The sequence below is a fragment of the Ostrea edulis genome, chromosome 2 (genome assembly GCF_947568905.1).
Source record: "Ostrea edulis chromosome 2, xbOstEdul1.1, whole genome shotgun sequence".
NCBI classification, from domain to species: domain Eukaryota; kingdom Metazoa; phylum Mollusca; class Bivalvia; order Ostreida; family Ostreidae; genus Ostrea; species Ostrea edulis.
The window spans coordinates 26,458,437-26,483,921 of NC_079165.1; the positions used below are offsets into that span (position 1 = coordinate 26,458,437).

The following is a 25,485-nucleotide window of genomic DNA, read 5'->3' on the forward strand; positions in this document are numbered from 1 at the left end:
AAATGCCGTGCCGACACATGGCTGACTGCCTCAGCACTCTTGAATTTAAAGATTTCTGTGTAATCTTGTCATCAACATCTTTCTGCTTTGGACAGGCTTTATACAGGTGCATAGAAGAGTTGCATCCATAACATTTCTTCAATGTTCTTTTTCCCTTCTACTTCTGTGTTAGCATACGATCTATTCTCGGTAACTGGAGTCTTTACATTAGTGGACTCACTTACTCCGTAAACGGGTCTTGCAGGGTTGTTTTCCTTATTTCCTAAATTCCTGTTCTCTGTCATATGAATGCATTCCTCCTGCATTGCAGCTGTCACCGCTTCCTGCATCTTTGCTAGCCAAGGATTTACGGTCTGCTCCACTTCTCTATCTACAATCCTTGGCTTGCGAAGATGTGCTTCCTGCAAACTCTTTGGTCTAGTGTGCTTCACAGCTAGGCAGAAATGTTCATCAGTGTTACAGTTTTCCATAAAAGTTTTGAGGCTAACTTCTTCCACATAGTCACGATTTCCAGGATGAGCTCTTTTATATAAATCAGCGATGTCTTGGCCAAAATCTCGGAATGATTCTGTCGCTAACTTTCGCCGCATTTTTGCCTCAACATTTTAGCTCTCCTTCATAGCTTTATTCCAAAGTCTGTTGTATATCTGCAGTTTAAGTTGGTTTTAATCCTGTAATATACTGTCTGATAATCCATATGCGAATGCTTCTGCTTGTCCACGGAATGTAGTAATAAGAACTCTTCGCTTCATGTCAATGGACCAATTATTTATTGCAGCTATATTCTCAAAATATCTCGCAAATTCACTCCACACTTCTGATCCTTCACCTTTGAATGTCTGTTTGACTTGAAGGTTTAATCCTGATCCTGGCAATCTCACTTCCTCATTGTAACCTCTGGCTTCTTGATTTAAAGCTCTTTCACTTGAAGTATTTCATACGTACTAGTTATCCCTCCAGTTCTTCTCTGCATAGATTGGTATAATTTCCAAAAAACAGCAAACACAATTATGACCAGTGATAGAATTGCTACTTTTACCAGTGCTTCCTGAGTCAATCGTGTTAACAAATTTTGGGGAAAATAGCGAAAAACTCCAGACACAGTCAAATGTAGGTAATATGCATTGCTCAGAAGGAGCAATGCTATGTAAACAAACAATGATTGCTCGGGACGAGCAGTGTGCGAAATTAATCATGGACCGATAGACAATGTCTATAGAAAATTGAGTCGGTCTATAACGATCGAAATAGCTATAGACCGACTTGTCTATAGGAATTCTGAGTAAAAAAAGTGGTTTCCCGCCACTTATTAAACATATATGAGAAGCAGGACCAGTTTATAATGTTCCACAATGTAATTACAAATCATTCGAATTAGATTATTCAATTTTCAACGGTGGGGGGGATCAATTTGATATTTACTTCAATGTACGTCATTTTCGTGCAAATTTGGAAAGTCCTTTTTTGAACGATTAAAAATATATGGAAAATGCACACCTTGGAACCTGGAATCAAACGGAAGGCGGTCAGTACAACAAGTTCCAGCAAGGCTAAAGTCGCAGAAAATTATGAGAAAACGAAATGTAGTAGAAGGGACTTAGATGAAGAATCAGACAGTGAAACTGAGCTGGAACAGAATGAAAAAGAAAACAAAATTCTAATTGAAAAGCTTGTGCATGAAATTGAAAAAGAATATAATCAAACTATGAACGAATTACCAAATCGAATTTGTGTCTATTATTTATTTTTTAATAACAATGAATATTGCATGTTAAATTTCGGTCTATAGGAATTTGTTGTGGTCTATAGGAAATGAAATGACTATGGATCGAAAGTCTATAGGATTTTAAAGTTAGTTTCGCACACTGGACGAGCAATCCAATGTAAACAAACATTGCGCAAACATCATGGCTCATAAGAAGCAACCAGATATAAACATTGTTCATTGTTACATAATCTCACTACATGATATGACGTAGCAATATTGGAATCTCGATAACATATGATTAGTACTATTAATTATGATTGAACTGGGTCGCAAATGTCTGTACAAATGTTTGTAATGTAATGTTTATTTTTTTTACAGTCCTCTCTAGCAAGATCCTTTTCCACCAATCATGATGGTGTGGAACAGAAAGTAAAATACAATGAGAGACACTCCAGGGACAAAATCGAATTTTTTTTGACAGAATATGGGATAAGCTTTCCCAATAGAAGAAATGATGTTAGAAAAGCTTGGGAGGAATACAGATGGTTATTGAAGAGTGAAAAGACATTGGCATATAAATACCCAAAACAGGTGAGGGCTAATAATACATGTATAATGATTTGTTATGCTGAGAGAGAGAGAGAGAGAGAGAGAGAGAGAATGAATTCCCCTTTCCCTAACAACAAGCAGTATTCTGACTGTCATATTAAATTTCAATAAGCCTAATAGAAACTAATATCAATGATATACATATTTGATATTTCAAAATCAACCTTCAAACTTTTAGAAACCAAGATTGGTCTTTGTGTATAATTATAGCATCCTTTCAACAAAATCTAGTTTACGCCTAGTACATAATACACAACAAAATCTAGTTTACATCTAGTACAAAATACACAACAAAATTTATATCTAGTGCAAAATACACAACAAAATTTATATCTAGTACAAAATACACAACAAAATCTAGTTTACGTCTAGTACAAAATACACAACAAAATCTATATCTAGTACAAAATACACAACAAAATTTATATCTAGTGCAAAATACACAACAAAATTTATATCTAGTACAAAATACACAACAAAATCTAGTTTACGTCTAGTACATAATACATAACAAAATCTATATCTAGTACAAAATACACAACAAAATTTATATCTAGTACAAAAACACAACTAAATACAACTTTTTTATCTAAGTGACCTTAATCATGTAATTTTTTTTAGAGGACACATTTTCATGCAAGGTTTTATTCTTGAAAATAAAGGTAGAATAGGAAATACAACTTTAATTTCGCTCAGAAGAATTTTGAATTGTTTATTCAGTGATGCTGACATTATGTATTTTACCCCGAGAAGGATCAGGAACAAGGAGTGGCAAATCTAGACTTTAGTGTGTGTGTGTGTAGAGGAGGGGGGGGGGGGTGAGACCCAAAGGGGGAGGGCATGGGAGGGGGTAAACCCCTTCCCATTAGGGGATCCAGAAAATTGTAAAAAGATTGATTCAATATGGTGCATTTTAGACTGAAATTCTTGTTCCTTTTACCTTTTATTTATATCCGGGTTAGAATAGGTTCTCACAACAGCTTGCTTGTCATAAGAGGCGACTAAATGGGGTGGTCCTTTGAATGAGAACGCAAAAACTGAGGCCCCGTATCACAGCAGGCATGGCATGATAATAATCCCTCCCTGCTCAAAGGCTGCAAGTGCCTAAATTTTGCAACCTTTCCCCGGCAATGGTTTCCATATGAGTGATATAGTTAGATAATATAAAATCAATCAATCATAGTCACCACATCCTTTAGAGAATTTAAACAAAAAGAAGAAACTTGACTTGTTGATTTAAAAAAAAATCAACAACAACCGAAGAATGGGGAGGTTTTACCAAAATCCCCCCTAAACCTCCGCTACTGAAAAGATCTAATCACAAATTCCATTCCTTAAAGTTTGATAAAATTATAGGACGTTTTTGTATACAAAGCTGAAACAATGAACACACAACTGACTGTACACAAGACTGAACCAATGAATACGCAACTGTCTGTACACAAGACTGAACCAATGAACACACAACTGTCTGTACACAAGACTGAACCAATGAATACGCAACTGACTGTACACAAGACTGAACCAATGAATACACAACTGACTGTACACAAGACTGAACCAATGAACACACAACTGACTGTACACAAGACTGAACCAATGAATACGCAACTGTCTGTACACAAGACTGAACCAATGAACACACAACTGACTGTACACAAGACTGAACCAATGAATACACAACTGACTGTACACAAGACTGAACCAATGAATACACAACTGACTGTACACAAGACTGAACCAATGAACACACAACTGACTGTACACAAGACTGAACCAATGAACACACAACTGACAGTACACAAGACTGAACCAATGAATACACAACTGTCTGTACACAAGACTGAACCAATGAATACGCAACTGTCTGTACACAAGACTGAACCAATGAATACACAACTGACTGTACACAAGACTGAACCAATGAACACACAACTGTCTGTACACAAGACTGAACCAATGAATACGCAACTGTCTGTACACAAGACTGAACCAATGAACATATAACAGACTGTACACAAGACTGAACCAATGAACACACAACTGACAGTACACAAGACTGAACCAATGAACACACAACTGTCTGTACACAAGACTGAACCAATGAATACACAACTGACTGTACACAAGACTGAACCAATGAATACACAACTGACTGTACACAAGACTGAACCAATGAACACACAACTGTCTGTACACAAGACTGAACCAATGAATACACAACTGACTGTACACAAGACTGAACCAATGAACACACAACTGTCTGTACACAAGACTGAACCAATGAATACACAACTGACTGTACACAAGACTGAACCAATGAATACGCAACTGTCTGTACACAAGACTGAACCAATGAATACGCAACTGACTGTACACAAGACTGAACCAATGAACACACAACTGTCTGTACACAAGACTGAACCAATGAACACACAGCTGTATACAAGACTGAACCAATGAACACACAGCTGTATACAAGACTGAACCAATGAACACACAGCTGTATACAAGACTGAACCAATGAACACACAGGGTTGTAATGATACCCTCTGTATACAGTTAATTTGTGTTAAACACTTCCTTTTTTGGATTAGGGAAATATGGTGATATATTGAATTTGGTGAATAATTGATTAGAGAGCATTTCAATCAATATTTCAATCATACGCATTGCATATTGAATGAAAACTCCTTTCTTGTATATTTAACACTGTCTCTGATCACACACGTTTGGTGGTATATCAAGACATTTGACATCCTAACAATTAAAAACAAGATGGTGGATGGGAGTATATGAATTTAGCAGGAGATTTATATAGAAGGAAAAATGTTCCTGACAAAATGTGGTGGTATATAGTGAAAATGGCGATGAATCAAGTGGTGATAATTCCAAGAATTTACTGTATCTGTAGTGAGAATACAGTAATGTCCATGTATAATAACAATGTTTGAATCTCGCTGTTTACTGTATCTGTAGTGAGAATACAGTAATGTATAATAACAATGTTTGAATCTCGCTGTTTACTGTATCTGTAGTGAGAATACAGTAATGTCCATGTATAATAACAATGTTTGAATCTCGCTGTTTACTGTATCTGTAGTGAGAATACAGTAATGTCCATGTATAATAACAATGTTTGAATCTCGCTGTTTACTGTATCTGTAGTGAGAATACAGTAATGTCCATGTATAATAACAATGTTTGAATCTCGCTGTTTAGCTAGAAACACAGGGCTGCCTGCATTTAAAAATTGTAAGCCAAAGACCTACTAGCTCTGAGAAAATAACCACTATTTTTAAAATTACTTTTATCACTGTTTATCTTCTAATTAAAGCCATTATGTGACTAGGACTCAGTTCCCATAACTTCGATCTCGATCATGTGTAATTTTATAAAATTGACAAAAATCTGCCCCTTGGCTTGTTACACCTTTGTTACCGGTACGATATAAAGTAGATATGATACATCTAAATTTTATTTAGCAGAAATTTTAAAATGTCCAGTTGGGCGTTGATACAAACTTTTAAGAAATGTGTTTGCCTGTGGCAAAATTTATGTGTCTCGGGTAGTTAACACTGATAATAATCTTAATCTTCACTGCATATTCATCATTACATCTCATTGATAAACACTGATAATATCTCATCTTCACTGCAAATTCATCATTACATCTCATTGACAAACACTGATAATAATCTCATTTTCACTGCATATTCATCATTACATCTCATTGACAAACACTGGTTATAATCTCATCTTCACTGCATATTCATCATTACACTCTGCATATTCATCATTACATCTCATTGACAAACACTGATAATATCTCATCTTTACTGCATATTCATCATTACATCTCATTGACAAACACTGGTTATAATCTCATCTTCACTGCATATTCATCATTACACTCTGCATATTCATCATTACATCTTATTGACAAACACTGATAATATCTCATTTTCACTGCATATTCATCATTACATCTCATTGACCAACACTGATAATATCTCATCTTCACTGCATATTCATCATTACATCTCATTGACAAACACTGGTTATAATCTCATCTTCACTGCATATTCATCATTACATCTCATTGACAAACACTGGTTATAATCTCATCTTCACTGCATATTCATCATTACACTTTGCATATTCATCATTACATCTCATTGACAAACACTGATTACTGTATCAAACTTAATATATCATTCTTTTTTTGATCTTGTGATATAGTGTATGCACTTCTCAACTCCATATGAGGACACTTATTGTAAAATATATTTAATATTCATGTTTCAGTTTTTTGAGAGTTTAAAAAGGACAGAGGGTCTCAAAAAACACGGCATGATGCGGCTGGACGGAACGCCTCTGTCCAAATTGATATCAAGCAGTAACTCACAATGGAAAGCGGGAGCACAGATTCAGTTAGAATCTTTACAGGCCTCAGATCAGCAACTCATGCAGCTACAAAAAAACAAGTATACTACTCCTGTTCAGGTATTTTCTCTTTTGTACATGTTAATGAATATATATAAAGCTAAAAATGTTGTCAAAAATATGCTTGAATGATAGAAAAAATTTTAGAATAAGAAATTGTATGCAAATTATGTAATAAACGAATCACAAGTGAACAAATTCTGTAATATATAAGTTATTTAAAGCATGAAAAAATGAAGTTTTATTGTGATTTTGGACAGGAATCTCCAAGTGATTCAGATTTGGATCTTTACCCAGAGGGATGCAATGATTGTGGTAAACAGTCGATTATTAACCTTTTCGATATTGCCAAGGGAGAAGTCCAAGCTTTCCACAAAAGGGAATATGTAAAACTGGTTTGTAAAGAAGCTGCTCTCAAAAAGGATTTTCCAAAGGAAGTTAGTATCAAAATTCATTCATTTAAGAAATAAATTTCATTTTTATACTCCCGTCTTTATACAGTACATATTATGGTATGGCAATTGCGTCTGTCTGTCTGTCCCACTTCGTGTTCAGCTCGTAACTTTTAAAATACTCTGAGATCTAGAATCATCAAACTTTTTCAGCTGATACAACTTGGGTAGAGGGTGGGTCGCACTTGAAAGTGAGGTCACTGTGACCTTTGATTAAAGGGACATAGACACGGTTTGAGATGAAAATCTTAAAATTTTATTTTTCCATTTTTAATGTTTAGAATGCTTCAATAAGGTATTTCTAATAGTCAGCAAAAATTAGAATGTCAGTTATTGAGTTACATTTGAGACACAGAGCTCACAATTCTTTGTAATGTAAACAAGGCTCGTGTCACATGTTTGTTTACATAGGTTAAAATACTAGCAAAAGTTTTGTTTAAAGCAGATTTTTTAAATTACAAATTAATTCTGAACACAATTGAACAGTTTCTAATGTTTGACGCATCTTATTTTGTTTTAAACATATTTTCTATTGAGCAATCTATGTAAACAAAAACATGGCATGAGCCTTGCTTACATAACAAAGAATTGTGAGTGCTGTATCTCACTTGCAACTCGATAAGCAACTGATATTCAAGTTTTGGTTAATGATTAGAAATACTTTAGTTAAGCATTGTAAACAATCAAAATGGAAAAACAAAATTTGAAAATTTTCAGTTCAAATCGTGTCCATGCCCATTTAAGACGATATGGCAAAATCCTGTCCAACTTGTAAATGGACTATTATTTGGTCTACAATCATCAAACTTGATCAATTAATGCAAATTAAGAAGAAGGTATGTCATGCCCTAAATCAAAGTCACTGTGACCTAGTCCTATAATTAAGATGATATGGCTATATATGGTATAATTAACCCTTTTTTGGGCTCCTGTAGATATGAGTCCTAAAACCAACAAACTTTGCCATTGGTCAAAATGCATTTTTTTTTTTTATTCTAACACTAGTTTTTTATTTTGTCTCCCCTCTTTCAGGGGGAGACATTTATATATTGTTTTTGTACTTTCTGTTCATCCACTCTGCTTGTCCATTTGTCTGTCACAAAATCTTGTGAACGCTTTTCCTCATATATGACTTATTGGATAGACTTGGAACTTTGTACAATGCTTCATTGCCTTTTGTAGATGTGCATATTGGTGGGATGGGAGGATCCAATTATTTTTCTAAAAGTTATAGTAGATCTAAGAGGGATGGAGGATGTAATATAGCTTGTGAACAATTCTCACTCCTATATGGCTTATCGGATAGATTTGAAACTTTGTACAATGCTTCATTGCCATTTTTAGATTTACATATTGTTGGGACAGGAGGATCCAATTATTTCCCTAAATGTATATTGGATCTAAGAGGGGGTGGAGGATGTTGAAATAGCTTGTGAATGTTTCTCCATCTATATGGCTTGTACGATAGAATTGAAATTTTATACAATACTTCAATGCCATTTGCGTATGCGCATATTTTAGGGACAGGGGTATCCAATTGTTATATTGGATCTGAGGGATGGAAGGTGTAATACAGTTTTTGAACACTTCTCCTATGTGGCTTATCAGAGTTCATAATGTCTGTGTTCCTGCTCATGCTTTCTCCTTCATTCCATGCAGGTCTCATTTGGAGCACTTCCAATTTGGGGAGCTGGGGAGATAATTGGTTTTCATAAAAACAATCTCAAGTTAAAACTAATATATTTTTTGAAACTCTGTCACACCTATTTTAAAACTTCCAAAAGTTGATGTTTTTTATCTGAATTCCATCAATATTTTGTAATTTTCAAGATGGCTTAGATGGAGTTCGAAAATACATTAGTTGTGTTGATTAGTGTTAAAAACTGCAGTTGGGCCGATAGATATATTGGAAAAGGAGGAGGATGGGGGTTGGGGTTGGGGGGGTTACATGTACAATTACAAAGTCCATGTCATATGAATGGACCTGTTACAATTCTATGATAAAATAAAATATCTTCATAGTTGGACAGATTTTAACTTATAAAGCATATTATGAATCCCATTATTTACAAGAAAAGTTCTTGTGTGGGATGTGCACATAGGTTTTTCCCTTTACAGCTCTTCTTGCGATTGATGCTTTATATCGGTCAAATTTGGCAAATCCAGTTCCTGTGCTACTTCACATAGTTATACCCCCCACAACAAGTTGTCGGGGGGTATACGGGAATCGGGTTGTCCGTCTGTAGACGCAATAGTTTCCGGGCTCTAAAGCATTATCCTTTCCACCTACCGTCACCATATCATATATATGGACTACCCATGGGATGAAGTTTTGGGGTCAAAAGGTCAAAGGTCAAGCACACTGGACATCGAAGTAGCAATATGGTTTCCGGGCTCTAAAGTGTTATCCTTTCCACCTACAGTCACCATATCATACATATGGACTACCCATGGGATGAAGATGTTCCCTATCGATTTTGGGGTCAAAAGGTCAAAGGTCAAGCGCACTGGACATTGAAGTAGCAATATGGTTTCCGGGCTCTAAAGCTTTATCCTTTCCACCTACAGTCACCATATCATATATATGGACTACCCATGGGATGAAGATGATCCCTATCGATTTTGGGGTCAAAAGGTCAAAGGTCACGTGCACTGGACATTGAAGTAGCAATATGGTTTCCGGGCTCTAAAGCATTATCCTTTCCACCTACAGTCACCATATCATACATATGGACTACCCATGGGATGAAGATGTTCCCTATCGATTTTGGGGTCGAAAGGTCAAAGGTCATGCACACTGGACATCGAAGTAGCAACACTCAGAAAAGAGGTAGTTTTAACCTATTACCAACACCCTTTGGGAGATTGGGGTAAGCAGGGGGTATTCTTAGTGAGCATTGCTCACAGTACCTCTTGTTTATCAAGTTTTTCATTTTTCTTGTTAGGATAATCAATTCCTTTTCACGGAAGAATTTTATGATCAGTTTAGTGGTTTGCAGTTGATTATACAGCTTACTCCAGATTTATTGAAATTCAGGGGACCAATCTTTTTCTTTCAATATAACCGAAGTTCAAAATAAGCGAAATCATTGATGTTGACCATAACAGAAGCGTCTTTTTGCATCTCGATCCCGATTACGAAAGCAGAAATATGAATTTATTACATTACACAATTTAAAACATTTGAATAATAGATTGAATTTATTAGTCCACTTAAGATTTTTATTTGAAAAGAAATTATAAGTTTTGTTAACTTTTGTTTCATATTGAGCTGATCAACATTGAATATTTCAATTTCCTGTGTCTACATTTCCTCGTCAACTTTAGGTAGTGTCTGTACCTATGGTTGTTTTTTTTTCAATTTGCAAAATACAATTTTGAGCTTGATTGTAGGTCACATTTTCATCCGGAATGTTTAAGTTTTCGTTCTCGCTCTCGTCACCAATATTTCTCTTGCGGTATGTTTCTATTATAATATTGCTAGAAAATTCCTCCCTGGAGACCATCGTTGTGTAAACATTTGTATAGTCTACCATCAGAATTTCAGAACCAGTTTTGTTTTCAGAAAATTCACTAACATCAGCAAGTCGTTGTTGTCCGCGTCAGATTTTATAGAGACTTTGTTATGAGATTTTAATGTGAACCCGGCCTTGCAAAAACTGTTTTCAATGCAGTGTGATAGTGACAAGCTGTTTGAAAGTACTGGGATTAATCAAAACCCCTTTGTCATTTCAGATTTTGACTTCAAATTTTTTTCTATTGCAATTAATAATTGTATTTTGTGTCCATGCAATGACAAAGTTTTCTTTTTTTTGTGGGGAGGTCAAATTTATTTCGCTCTCTTTCTCTCTTACTCTCAGTCAACAGAAATTATTCATTGAGTCAATATAAATATAGAGGTATCTTAAATTGACAACATAAATTATTTCAATAAGTTTTAAGTTTTAGAAATTGATATGCAAATTATTGTTTGATTTCTGATTGTGTAATTTATAATGTATGTAAAGGAGAAAAATTTACAATTATATCAAAATTGCATTGTCCAGACCACAGTTTGTGCAGATGTCACTCCACCTGAGATCTATTGTTAATTGACTGTTTGATTGACAAGTGGCTTACAATTAATTGATCAGGATACAGGTAAAATTTGGGGGTGTTAACGTAAAATTGGGTCTTTAATATCTACCTACCTGTGTAATTATGAGGCCACCAACTTTGATGACTACCATCAAAAATTGTCTCAATATAGCCGTTATAAAAACAATATATTATCAACTCAGCGGACTGATAATTTATTTCAAAATAGGCGATATTTCAGTATAAGCAATTTCGATTTAACCGACATTTCAAAGATACTGAGACTGGGGATTTTGTTTTACTTCAATATATTAAGCGATATTTCAAAATAAGCGACCTTAATATAAGTGTAATAAGCTGTAATTGTATTTGATATACTTTTTTTTTGTACTTGCCATAATTTATGCATAAGTAATGTTTACGTATGTTGTACCGGTACAGTCCCTGAAACGTTCTACTTTACCATTTTTCTGTTCGCTTACCGTGCGTTCACCGTGCACTCTCTGTTTACAGTTTTGCGCTCACCGTGCGTTCACAAAGCGTTCACCGTGCGTTCACCGTTCACAAAGCGTTCACCCTGCATTCACCGTTCACTGTCATTCGGAACACCAAAGTCGGGATCGATTTTCATAAGAAGGCAAAAACAAAAAAGGAACATGTGCATAAGAGTGAAAGTAAACTTTCTTATTATATCAGAAATTTAATTTATGAAGTACAAATATCAGGATTATCAACTGCGAAAATTCAAGGAAAACTGCAGATCAGTCATCAATATCAAAGAATAGAATAAATCATTGTTATTATCATTACAAAACATAAGTATTGTTTGGTTAAAAAGTGGGAGAAGTTTTGAATGAGAGAAAAATGTAAGAGACTTCAGTTATTAATTCAACCCTTATACATGTACATGTTGCAAAGAACGAGCAACGAGCGCTGGTACGTGTACAAAAATGAGGCAGTTTCAGTTGAAAAATACCTCACTCCCCACCTGAATTATCATTTCAACATTTTCAAGTTTGGGCAAAAACATAATTTATTAAAGTTTATTTTGTCTCAGTTGACAAGAATTCTATATAAGTTTATTATTTTTCTTAATTTTCTTATTTCTCTCAGTACTTAAAAAATTATGCTACATTTCAATGCACATTCATGTCCAAATGTCAAATTGATTTGACAAGTATTTCGGATTATTTTATGCCTATATTTATGAAAGACATTGTCCATAAAAGTATTTACTCCTTTCCGCAAATTTGAAACTTTTGTATCGTTTGTCTCTTTTATATAAAGATGAAATATTTCTTGTACATTTCTCCCCCACATTTGATATACGTATAGTTCAGTACAATAAGCAGTTTTATCTGCATCAAAATTATGCAAATATTGCACAATCTAAATGTAAATTCATGGTCACACTATTTATTTTGTACGTACATACATTAATTCTGGGATTATTTCCTCAGGTCGATATACGATATATATTTGCAGTAAAGTGAATAATGCAAAATCTACGTGGGAATAAACGTTTTATACTATTTAGAAGCTTTCAGGTGTCAACACGAGATACCTGTTCTACCCGTGTTGGTTGTTTAATGCATTTATCTTGACTCCTTTGGGGATATTTTTTAATTGCGTGTAATCCAAACGTAAACTTTGAAATCATGCATGTACACCTGTAAATTCTTGGCGCTAATTACTAGACTACCTTTATTTCACATGCATTGTTTATACTCTTGTATTAAGAAATCAAATACTATGTATCTGAAGTCAAAATATATAATTATATGTAGTATACTGAGATGACGCACCAATATTCATGATTTATGAAAACATCAAGAATTCTAAATATTATAGAATATATGTATCTATTTTTCATGTATACACGGATCTGTATATGTAATACTGTAAACAATGTACATATGAAATTTTCTTTTGTTTGTGCATGATTGCTACGTGCATTGATGTGAAATTTACGATCATTTTCATTTGCACAAAATGAACAAACAGATGCATTCATAATATATATATTCTCTACCTAATTATAAAATAAGTACAATCCAAGGGAAAAATCCAAAATATACCGAATGAATAGACCATTTTGCATTCACCGTGTGCTCACTGTTCACCAAACTGTGTTCACCGTTCACTCTGTTCGCTCACCGTGCATTCACCGTTCAAGTGGGAAAGTAGAACGTTTCAGGGATTGTAGCACAACTTTACACACCTCTAGCTTGAAGAGTTCCACTTACAGAACTGATGACTATTGTAATATGCAATAGACACATTACATGGAATAATCTTGATTTTACCTCAGACCTAAAAGTACAGAACAAAGGATTACAGATATAACATTTGTGATATTTTGATTTTATACAATATGAAGATATATTGAGCCAGAAAAACATTAATACTTGATTAGTATCAGCTCAATGCATCATTGAAATTAAAAGGTTATGTTTGCATAATTTATTTTGACCTTAAGATATGTATGGAAGTATGTTTATTTTTTCTATGTTGTTTACATAATGATTGAGTTAATTGTTGATGTGTATTTCAGTATGAAGCAAAAATTCAGCAAATGTCACAAGAAGAAAACTTGGAGGATTATGTCTGGAAAATACAAAACAAAGGGCCATTATATGAATTCATCAAACTTTACACAAAGGGGAACTATGAAGTTGTTGCTAAGTTAAGTTTACATGAATATTACATATTAAGTACAGCGGAAGCAGTTCTTCATGAATGTGACCCGAATTCTGAGTGGACTTATCGATATCCTGAGGATATCCAGAAATCTGCTAGTCATCAGCAAGTGGAATTTCCCAACCCAGTGACACGACAGGACAACCCATTACACAGAAGTGTTCTAAATCAACCATTCAAGTTACAAGGTCCGGATATGTTGAATAAAGCTGAAACTTTCCCAATGCGAAGAAAACTCCAGGACACCACAGACACAGAGGCTATGGATGTTGATCAAATATCTCTCCCCAAACGCATGGGTAATTGGAATAATCAATTTGCTTTCTATAGTGATTATATGCACATACATTTGTAAGAATATTTTTACTGATATGAATTATTACTGTAACAGTAAAACATGTTTATAATGAATGCATACATTTGTAAGACTATTATTACCAATATGAATTATTAAAATACAGTAAAACACATTTATAATGAACACAAATTCACGCTTATTGCAAAGTGATATTTACTCCCCTGTGATAGGAAAATAACAAAAATTGTATAATTGGATATAACGAAGTTTGGTTATAACAGACTGTTTTTTGCTGGCTTTTGGGCTTTGCGTTAACTGTGTTTTACTGTATCAGAAGATGGGTTTTGTGCAGATTAGTACCTTGTGAAAAATTTATACATGCTCATGTACTTATGACATGAATATATATATATATATATTGTGATTGTATGTTATATAAAGGAGAGGTATATCTAAGTTTTGGAACTTGTATCCAATCCTTTTGCCTAATTGGCACTAAAATATCTTCAAAATCACATAAATATTCGATCCCTAGATCTTCTTACTGCTCAAACATTGTTCAAAACGACATATTGTATGCAGTGTATTGCTTTGAAGATAACTTTTCTCTGAATTTTTGTTTAAAAGATGTAGATAAGGTCTTGCCAAGACAGAACAGTTACCCAAGAAACGAGGGACATAAAAATGTACCAAGGTCTGAGCGTCAAGTGTTACAGAGACAGAATAGTAATTCGAAGAGTGAGGCTTTTGGAACACTTCCAGAACCAGGGGACCAAAGAGTTAGAGATTGGAAAGGAGCATACTCCGATCTGCATAAATCCTGGACATTTCAGGCCTCCCAGATAGAGGAGCTCACAAATAGGTTAGTATGCAGAACAATATCTACCTAGATACAGGAACTCATGAATAGGTTAATATACAGGACAATATCTACCTAGATACAGGAACTCACGAATAGGTTAGTATACAGGACAATATCTACCTAGGTACAGGAACTCATGAATAGGTTAATATACAGGACAATATCTACCTAGACACAGGAACTCATGAATAGGTTAATATACAGGACAATATCTACCTAGATACAGGAACTCACAAATAGGTTAGTATGCAGGACAATATCTACATGTACCTAAACACAGGAACTCACAAATAGGTTAATATGCAGAACAATATCTACCTAGATACAGGAACTCACGACTAGGTTAGTATGCAGAACAATATCTACCTAGATACAGGAACTCATGAAAAGGTTAATATACAGGACAATATCTACCTAGACACAGGAACGCATGAATAGGTTAATATGCAGAACAATATCTACCTAGGTACAGGAGCTCACGAATAGGTTAGTATGCAGAACAATATCTACCTAGGTACAGGAACTAATGAATAGGTTAGTATGCAGGACAATATCTACGTAAACACAGGAACGCATGAATAGGTTACTGTAGAATCATTTAAATTCGTGGGGGCCAATTTTCGTGGATTGCTAAATTTTTACGGGTTCGTTGTGACATAATTTCGTGGATTTATATAATTGTAAGAAAGATAACTCTGGAATGTAATTATGATTCTTTATTCATTGAGGACGTAAATTTGTGGATGAGGGGTACCCACGAATTCCACGAAAATTGAGCCACCACGAATTCTAATGATTCCATAGTAGTATGCAGGTTTATTTACATTTGCCCTAGTACTAGAGGTTAACTAACTAGAGGTTAACAAGAGGTTAACTAGAGGTTAACAAGAGGTTAACTAGAGGTTAACAAGAGGTTAACTAGAGGTTAACAAGAAGTTAACAAGAAGTTAACAAGAGGTTAACTAGAGGTTAACAAGAGGTTAACTAGAGGTTAATGTATAGATTTGTTTATTTATATTTGCCCTGGTACTAGAGGTTAACAAGAGGTTAATGTATAGATTTGTTTATTTCATTCATTTATTTTTCAGAACTCTTTTTATATCATTACATTGTAAAAGACAAGATAGGCTAGATGTCTTACTTATTAATTGTGTATAAACTGCTGATTTAGATACCACAGTTCAGGGGTCAACATTAACGTTTGTCCGCTTGTCCGGTACCAGTGGAAAAACATTTCGGACAAGTGAATATTGATGGGCACTTGTCCGATTGGACAAGTGCTTTTTTTATGTAAAGAAGTCTCCAAACAATTTTGTGAAAAGTTTATCGGTAGTTTAGAGTCGGAAGTACATGTGTAATGCATGGAAAATGAACTTTGATCACGATATCAATCGCTATGTAAACTACGGTAGCTGAGTCAAACTCAATTGGGATTGGTGTTCACTTATTGCGTACTATTTCAATCCATTCTCTACCCAGAGTTCCGTGCACTCCGTGAAGCTTGCGTAACGCGCCCTCTGGTGAGAAAATGCTTTCAATCATCCATGGATCTTACAAAGTCATTAATTCAAGATAGGAAGTCTAGATAAAATTTTGTTTTATGCATTTGTTGTTTTTATCAAGAGAATAAGATAAAAAAAAAAATGAACCAAGCAGGTATGAAAATAGACTATATATTAAGTAAATTAAATACAGTTTTCAAGTTGACAATATTAGAGCCTTTTTTAAAAAAAAATTCGGACATGTGAAGTTGAAGTTCGGACAAGTAAACATCTTTGTCCCTTGTCTGAATGGACAAGTAGGGAAAAAAGTTAATGTTGAGCCCTGCAGTTATGTTATTAAAGGTCACCCGAGATTTAGATACCGCGGTGATGTCATTAAAGGTCACCTGAGATTTAGATACCGCAGTGATGTTATTAAAGGTCACCTGAGATTTAGATACCGCAGTGATGTCATTAAAGGTCACCTGAGATTTAGATACCGCAGTGATGTTATTAAAGGTCACCTGAGATTTAGATACCGCAGTGATGTCATTAAAGGTCACCTGAGATTTAGATACCGCAGTGATGTTATTAAAGGTCACCTGAGATTTAGATACCGCAGTGATGTCATTAAAGGTCACCTGAGATTTAGATACCGCAGTGATGTTATTAAAGGTCACCTGAGATTTAGATACCGCAGTGATGTTATTAAAGGTCACCTGAGATTTAGATACCGCAGTGATGTCATTAAAGGTCACCTGAGATTTAGATACCGCAGTGATGTTATTAAAGGTCACCTGAGATTTAGATACCGCAGTGATGTCATTAAAGGTCACCTGAGATTTAGATACCGCAGTGATGTTATTAAAGGTCACCTGAGATTTAGATACCGCAGTGATGTTATTAAAGGTCACCTGAGATTTAGATACCGCAGTGATGTCATTAAAGGTCACCTGAGATTTAGATACCGCAGTGATGTCATTAAAGGTCACCTGAGATTTAGATACCGCAGTGATGTCATTAAAGGTCACCTGAGATTTAGATACCGCAGTGATGTTATTAAAGGTCACCTGAGATTTAGATACCGCAGTGATGTTATTAAAGGTCACCTGAGATTTAGATACCGCAGTGATGTCATTAAAGGTCACCTGAGATTTAGATACCGCAGTGATGTCATTAAAGGTCACCTGAGATTTAGATACCGCAGTGATGTCATTAAAGGTCACCTGAGATTTAGATACCGCAGTGATGTCATTAAAGGTCACCTGAGATTTAGATACCGCGGTGATGTTATTAAAGGTCAATAGAAAGTATCTAGCAACAGGTAACATAGCTGCAGAACTGTAGCTATCTGAAAAAATATTGTGACGGAACAATATTTTTTTCAGAGAGCTACAGTTCTGCAGCTACAGGTAACATTACTTGACAACAGGTGATATCATAAAAATTATCACATGCTCAAATTTTGTGTGTACAGTTCGTCGTAGATTGTTAGACGACAGCATTTGAGCGTTTGTAATGAACGCGAAAACCTGCATTGATATACAAAACATCACATGACAGGGATTAATCAAATGTCAACAGACATGAGTCTTTCTGCTTTGTTGTTTATAACTAACATTCAGTATAATAAAACAAATATTGAAGTGAAAATTTTTTCCCTCTATGATATGAAAATAGTGAAAATTTTATTGGATATGACAAAATTTGGATACAGCAAAATGTCTTTTGCTAGCCCTGGAGGTTCACTAAAACTGGGTTTTACTGTATTTGTAAGATTTGTGGCCACTGGAGCAGGGTTCTGGTCCTAGAATAAGTTTAATGAGACATATTAGTGAAAGTCCAACTAAATCTGAAAATTACAGTATATAAATATTGCATGTAGTTGAGGGTAACATTGAAAATTTTCACTCCAAGAAAACCATTGTCAACCGAGGCGTAGCCGAGGTTGACAATGGTTTTTCGAGGGGTGAAAATTTTCAATGTTACCCTCAACTACATGCAATATTTGTTTTATTATACTGAATGTTATATAAACAACAAAGCAGAAAGACTTGCGTCTGTTGACATTTGATCAATCACTGTTATGCGATTTTTCGTATATTGATGCGGGTATTCGTGTTTATTACAAACGCTCAAACGACCTCGTCTAACAATCTACGGTGAACCGTACGCGCATAAATTTGACGCATGTGATAATTTTTTATAATATCACCCGTTGTCAAGTACTGTTACCCGTTGCTAGATACTATCACCCTGGAGGGCATGCTTTCTGTTCTCAGAGGGTAACAATATGTTTTTTCAAATGCTTCTCGACCAATCAGATTCGAGTATTTTACATGAAAATATAATAATAAAACTTGGTTATTAGTGAACCTCCAGCGCCAGTCTAGAGTGGGTTTAATGAGACATAGTGGTGAAAATCAACTAAATCTTTTTACCATCAAACAGACAGACTGGGTGCAAAGTTTTATCAAACGTGAAGACAAGTAACAAAATAGTGTAATTTAAACTTGTGGTCCTGGGTTAGGGATGTAGACCCGAGGGTGGGGTTAAATAGGTTTTACAGCAAAATGTATGAAATCTTTAGAAATCATCTGTATTCCTTAACATATATAGTTAACTGGATGTATATTTGTAATGAGTATCGAGTCCTCTGTCAAAATTGGGAATTCATGGCCCTTGATCAGGGGTTCACAGAGTTTTAGATCTGTACCAGTTTGTGCTAATTTTAACTTGATTATAATTATAGATAACTTGTGGTTTTCATTAGGTTAAGCAGTTTTGCCAGCAAACAGTTAACAGAGGGAAATTCAGCATTTACAGATCTCAGCGACAAAAATAGACCAACAAAGATCGGGGAGAGATTTGGCCTGATTTATGATGATGAGTGGTCCGAGGTTTTCGATGAACTCACCGATGGTGGGTTTGAAGAACATGATATCATCTTAAAACTACAGCAAATGATTCAGGTGAGAAAATACCTTAATGAACATTAGATTCTTTGGCATGAAGATTTCAACTTAGAATAATATTAAACTATGTCACTCAGGTAATAGATTGTGATAGTACATGTAGTAATATCGTGGTATCATCATCAGAGTAACTATGGTGAAATGGTTGCCATGGTTACCACTTCTGTAAAGTTATATGAAGAAGGCTGTTCAATACATGGCATAACAAAGCTGACCTTGACCTTGATTGACCTTTATCATTTTCATAGCTTTGACCATGACCTTTTAATTCACTAGCTCATCATGTATAAAGTCTCTACCTTGTGTAGTGAAGAAAATTTGACAACACAAGGTAAAAATTGTAGACAGAGAGAGAGAGAGAGAGAGAGAGAGAGACAGAAAGACCGAAAACCATGAATCACTTCATCCTCTATATTTGCTACCTGATATACCGTAAAACACACTTACAGGGAAGTGCTGGGGACGAACAATTACAGTATAACATGCTTATGTGAAGTGCTGGGGTCATGTGATCCTTTATAATGGGTACCTAATATACCGTAAAACACACTTATAGAGAAGTGCTGGGGTCATGTGATCCTTTATATTGGGTACCTGATATACAGTAAAACACACTTATAGAGAAGTGCTGGGGTCATGTGATCCTTTATATTGGTTACGTGATGTACAGTAAAACACAATTATAGAGAAGTGCTGTCGATGAACAGTTTTGGTTGGTTATAAATGTAATTCATTCTATCAAGTGAGTTCATGATATGTTTTAAGACTACAGGGAATGAAATCACTTCACTGTAAACATGAATTCATTATAAGCGTGTTCGCTGTAGTCTGTGTTTTACTGTATCATTGTTGCTCAATTTTATTGTGGACTACTGCGATGTTTAAATCTTTTTTCACTTTAATGTGTTACAGTATGGGTATGACTTTTGCTTGAAGAAAGCTGAGGAACAATTATGTGACCTTGAGCACGCTATGAAGATCCCTATTCTCCAGCCATTTCAAACCAAACACACTCTGCGTGTAAGTAACATCTGAGGAAGACATTGAATATTATCTATATTTAATACCAATGACTGACAGTGAAGAATATGAGAATTTATTATCACTGTGTGTTTTTCTAGATCTGTGATGTGATAAATGTTGTAGCTGTGATATAAATGTTGTAGCTGTGATATGATAAATGTTGTAGCTATGATATAAATGTTGTAGCTGTGATATGATAAATGTTGTAGCTATGATATAAATGTTGTATCTGTGATATGATAAATGTTGTAGCAGGATATAAATCTTGTAGCTGTGATGGGAATATTGTAGCTATGATATGTTAAATGTTGTAGCTATGATATAAATGTTGTAGCTGTGATATGATAAATGTTGTAGCTGTGATATAGATGTTGTATCTATGATATAAATGTTGTAGCTATGATATAAATGTTGTATCTGTGATATGATAAATGTTGTAGCAGGATATAAATGTTGTAGCTGTGATATAAATGTTGTAGCTGTGACATGAATGTTGTAGCTGTGACATGAATGTTGTAGCTGTGACATAAATGTTGTAGCTGTGACATGAATGTTGTAGCTGTGATATGATAAATGTTGTAGCTGTGATATGAATGTTGTAGATGTGATATAAATGTTGTAGCTGTGATATGAATGTTGTAGCTGTGATGGGAATGTTGTAGCTGTGATATGAATGTTGTAGCTGTGATATAAATGTTGTATCTGTGATATAAATGTTGTATCTGTGATATAAATGTTGTAGCTGTGATGTAAATCTTGTAGCTGTAATATGTTAAATGTTGTTGCTGTGATTTGATAAATGTAGCTATGATATAAATATTGTAGCTGTGATATGTTAAATGTTGTAGCTATCAGTGCTCCCACTGGACCAAAATTCCCTTTCGCCAATTTTTCGGGGTGCGGCGCGGCGCAAATAATCTCATGCTTTACAATTATTTCCATCATATTATTTTATTCATTACATTACACTGATTTTAGCATTTTGAATCAGTTACATTACTTAATCATATCCAGCTACCATACCTAAACACTTCTTTCTGAAATAATAAGTTGATTTGTTTGATAAATTCTACTATGGAAATCAAAAATCAGATAATAAATCATAATGATATAAATATAAACTTCATGATGCTACACCCCTCAGTGAAAACATTGTGTACATTGGCCGAAATGCAGATGTCACAAAACATCAAGCCCAATTTAGAGTCGTATCTCAACCATTCCCTATTAAATTTCCGTTTTTGGTATGGAAGATTATGCAATTTAGACAGAATCAGATGTTTGAGCAGGTGGGGTTGACAGTAAAGCCAAACAGAGATATTTTTTTGAATTTTAGACTGACTAGGATCAGAAGCTACAAGTTTAGTGTCAAAATAGTATGGGGGTGCATAGTCTTATGAGATTAACATTTTTATACTGTTGCGCACCAAACTTCAGAACTTCAAAAAAAAAATTATTTATTAAAATTGCTATGTTCATATCAATGGTGACCGACCGCATTGTTTATGAAATCAAACACATCACAATCAAAACATTGTAATCAACGAGCTTGACTACAAAAACAAACAATTGATGTATATACATTATACACAATAATACGGCCAATTTAATTACCGGTCAGTTCTGTGGTTAAGAATTGACATTAATGTGGAGATGATAACACGATAATGAATAAGAATTTAAATGTTAAACAATTGACCACAGCAGGGTACACAGCTGTCCGATGTACTTTATTACATAATCACCGACTTTTTTGCAGCCATACATTACCTGCGGCTATTATCTGGCCTTCGTGACCAGCTCTGTGTGCACTGGAGCGACGCGAGATTTCCGGTCGCACGCGTTGACTGAATAAACAGATTTTGACTGCATAAACAAACAGGTGATAATGTGTCACTGACAAAGGAAATTTTAAAATACAATTTATTGCAAAAAGGGATATTATCTGGCCTTCGTGACCAGCTCTGTGTGCACTGGAGCGACGCGAGATTTCCGGTCGCACGCGTTGACTGAATAAACAGACTTTGACTGCATAAACAAACAGGTGATAATGTGTCACTGACAAAGGAAATTTTAGAATACAATTTATTGCAAAAAGGGATTTTCGCCACTTTAAATTTTTTTTCGCCATTTTTGAAAAAAATTCGCCATTGGCAAAAATGGCAAAGCCCAGCTCGAGCACTGGTAGCTATGATATGAATGTTGTATCTGTGATATAAATGTTGTAGCTGTGATATGAATGTTGTAGCTGTGATATGAATGTTGTAGCTGTGACATGAATGTTGTAGCTGTGATATGATGAATGTTGTAGCTGTGATATGATGAATGTTGTAGCTATGATATAAATGTTGTAGCTGTGACATAAATGTTGTAGCTGTGATATAAATGTTGTAGCTGTGACATGAATGTTGTAGCTGTGACATAAATGTTGTAGCTGTGATATGAATGTTGTAGCTATGATATAAATGTTGTAGCTGTGATATAAATGTTGTAGCTGTGACATAAATGTTGTAGCTGTGATATAAATGTTGTAACTGTGACATGAATGTTGTAGCTGTGACATAAATGTTGTAGCTGTGATATGATGAATGTTGTAGCTATGATATGATAAATGTTGTAGCAGGATATAAATCTTGTAGCTGTGATGGGAATATTGTAGCTGTGATATAGATGTTGTAGCTGTGATCTGATAAATGTTGTAGCTGTGATATGATGAATGTTGTAGCTGTGATATAGATGTTGTCGCTGTGATATAAATGTTGTAGCTGTGATATGAATGTTGTAGCTGTGACATAAATGTTGTAGCTGTGATATAAATGTTGTAGCTGTGATCTGATAAATGTTGTAGCTGTGATCTGATGAATGTTGTAGCTGTGATCTGATGAATGTTGTAGCTGTGATATAGATGTTGTAGCTGTGATATAAATGTTGTAGCTGTGATATAAATGTTGTGGCTGTGATTTGAATGTTGTAGCTGTGACATGAATGTTGTAGCTGTGATATAAATGTTGTAGCTGTGATATAAATGTTGTGGCTGTGATATAAATGTTGTGGCTATGATTTGAATGTTGTAGCTGTGACATGAATGTTGTAGCTGTGACATAAATGTTGTAGCTGTGATATAAATATTGTAGCTGTGATATGATAAATGTTGTAGCTGTGATTTAAATGTTGTAGCTGTGATATGAATGAGTAAAATTGATAATAGACCAATTTTGAATTCACCGTTTTAGGATGTAGGGTGAAAATTTCATTTATGTACAATAATTTCATGGGGAAAAAATGAGACTAATATGACATGAGTTTATCTCCCTTTTATGACTCCTGACCATAATTTTCATGTCTTATGTACACATTTTCTTTCTCTGTGATGATGCAGGTTCCAAATGATATGGTCAAGATACTCACATCAGCAACTTTAAAACATGCGAAAGAGTACAGAAAGGTCACAGCTTCTATTTCATCTCCAGAAGTATGCAAGGTATGACCATAGAGTTTAAATCAGTAAAATTATATCCAATTTTTCACCCTGTATTTTATGATCTGTATGTCTGTGGAAATTTTCAACTTAATAACTCATGTTTCTGAATTTAGGTGACTCAAACTGAGCAATACAGAGTTTGCTAAATATTTTCTTTTGTTGTTTAATATCAACATTTTGAACCCCAGAGATGACATACAAGATAAGATTTTTGGTTTCAATGTCAGCATTCTGTTATGGGTCAGATTTACCCTTGATTTATAGAGCAGCAGAATTTACTAACAAAGGCAATCAAACAATTAAAAATATTTATTTACAATTAATAATTGAAAGAAATTTGTAACAATAGCAAAATACTAACTTACGGTAGTTGAACAAAAAATTCGAACAGAATCTACACACACAAAAATAGTAATTCCAAAATCCTAGTTCCCTGTATAATCCAAAATGCATAGAAAGTGTCTAACCCGAGCCTTTTTAATCAAAGTTTTCCAGTGTATTTATAATAAAAATGAATTTTCTACTACAATTTTGAAAGACAATGATGCAACCATTACGTCATCTTTCTACTAAAGAAAGTAAACATGCTCTATAGAGAACAATCTAGGTCACAGGTGTCAATTGAGTGCAAGTAGTAAACAACAATTGTGAACACACTGCAGAATTTAGTGACTTTGAAACCTTTTTTTTTAAAACCCTTTTGGGAAAGGATGGGGGAGGGGCTCATTTCTGGAAAGTTTTATTTTTTTATTTACATTATGCTATTTCTATTTATTATAGAAACAATGGCCAAGATTTAATTTTTTGGAAAAAATGATTCACTGCAGAGAAATTTTACTCAAAATTTAATCAAATGTCATGCTTTTAAAAAATTCTTCATTTCAAACATATTCTAGCATTTTTAACCATAGTTCTGAATTGAGAACTTTTTATTCCCTCGTTGGCAGCTAATGCCCTTTTAAAGGTAATTTTGGTTAATGTTAAGGGAACATAAAAATAATTAATTTACTTTGTAATAAAAGTAGGGGGATTCAAATTTTCATTATGGGTTTCAGTTTTAAAGTATTTTACCATCCTTAGAAAATATTATATCATTGTTTACTGAAATATAATGACTTTTTATGTTCATTTTAAGAGTTATGCATTATACCTGCATATGTGAAGGAATGTACAAGATAAAGGGAGAAAATTGTCCAGTTTCTCTGCCTTTTGCAAACATGTGGACAAAAAACTTTGATCACGAGAGCATTATCTGCAAACACATGACACACAAGATTTCTTAAAACTAAAATATGTATTTCTGTGTCTTGATAACAACTCAAGGTCATTTGGACAAAGTCAAGATGATATTGATTTTATTTTTGAAATCTTTG

General features: G+C 34.5%; 1 protein-coding gene across 1 annotated transcript in view; it reads left to right on the forward strand.

The window, feature by feature from the left end:
• Positions 1–25,485, forward strand: part of LOC125677872 (uncharacterized) — a 29,974-nt gene that overhangs the window by 730 nt on the left and 3,759 nt on the right. The window contains exons 2-9 of the mRNA XM_056156527.1: positions 2,087–2,299; positions 6,626–6,823; positions 7,024–7,200; positions 13,847–14,291; positions 14,918–15,152; positions 19,407–19,605; positions 20,521–20,628; positions 24,011–24,112. Coding sequence (XP_056012502.1) covers positions 2,087–2,299; positions 6,626–6,823; positions 7,024–7,200; positions 13,847–14,291; positions 14,918–15,152; positions 19,407–19,605; positions 20,521–20,628; positions 24,011–24,112 — 1,677 coding nt within the window. The remainder of the gene's footprint in view (positions 1–2,086; positions 2,300–6,625; positions 6,824–7,023; positions 7,201–13,846; positions 14,292–14,917; positions 15,153–19,406; positions 19,606–20,520; positions 20,629–24,010; positions 24,113–25,485) is intronic.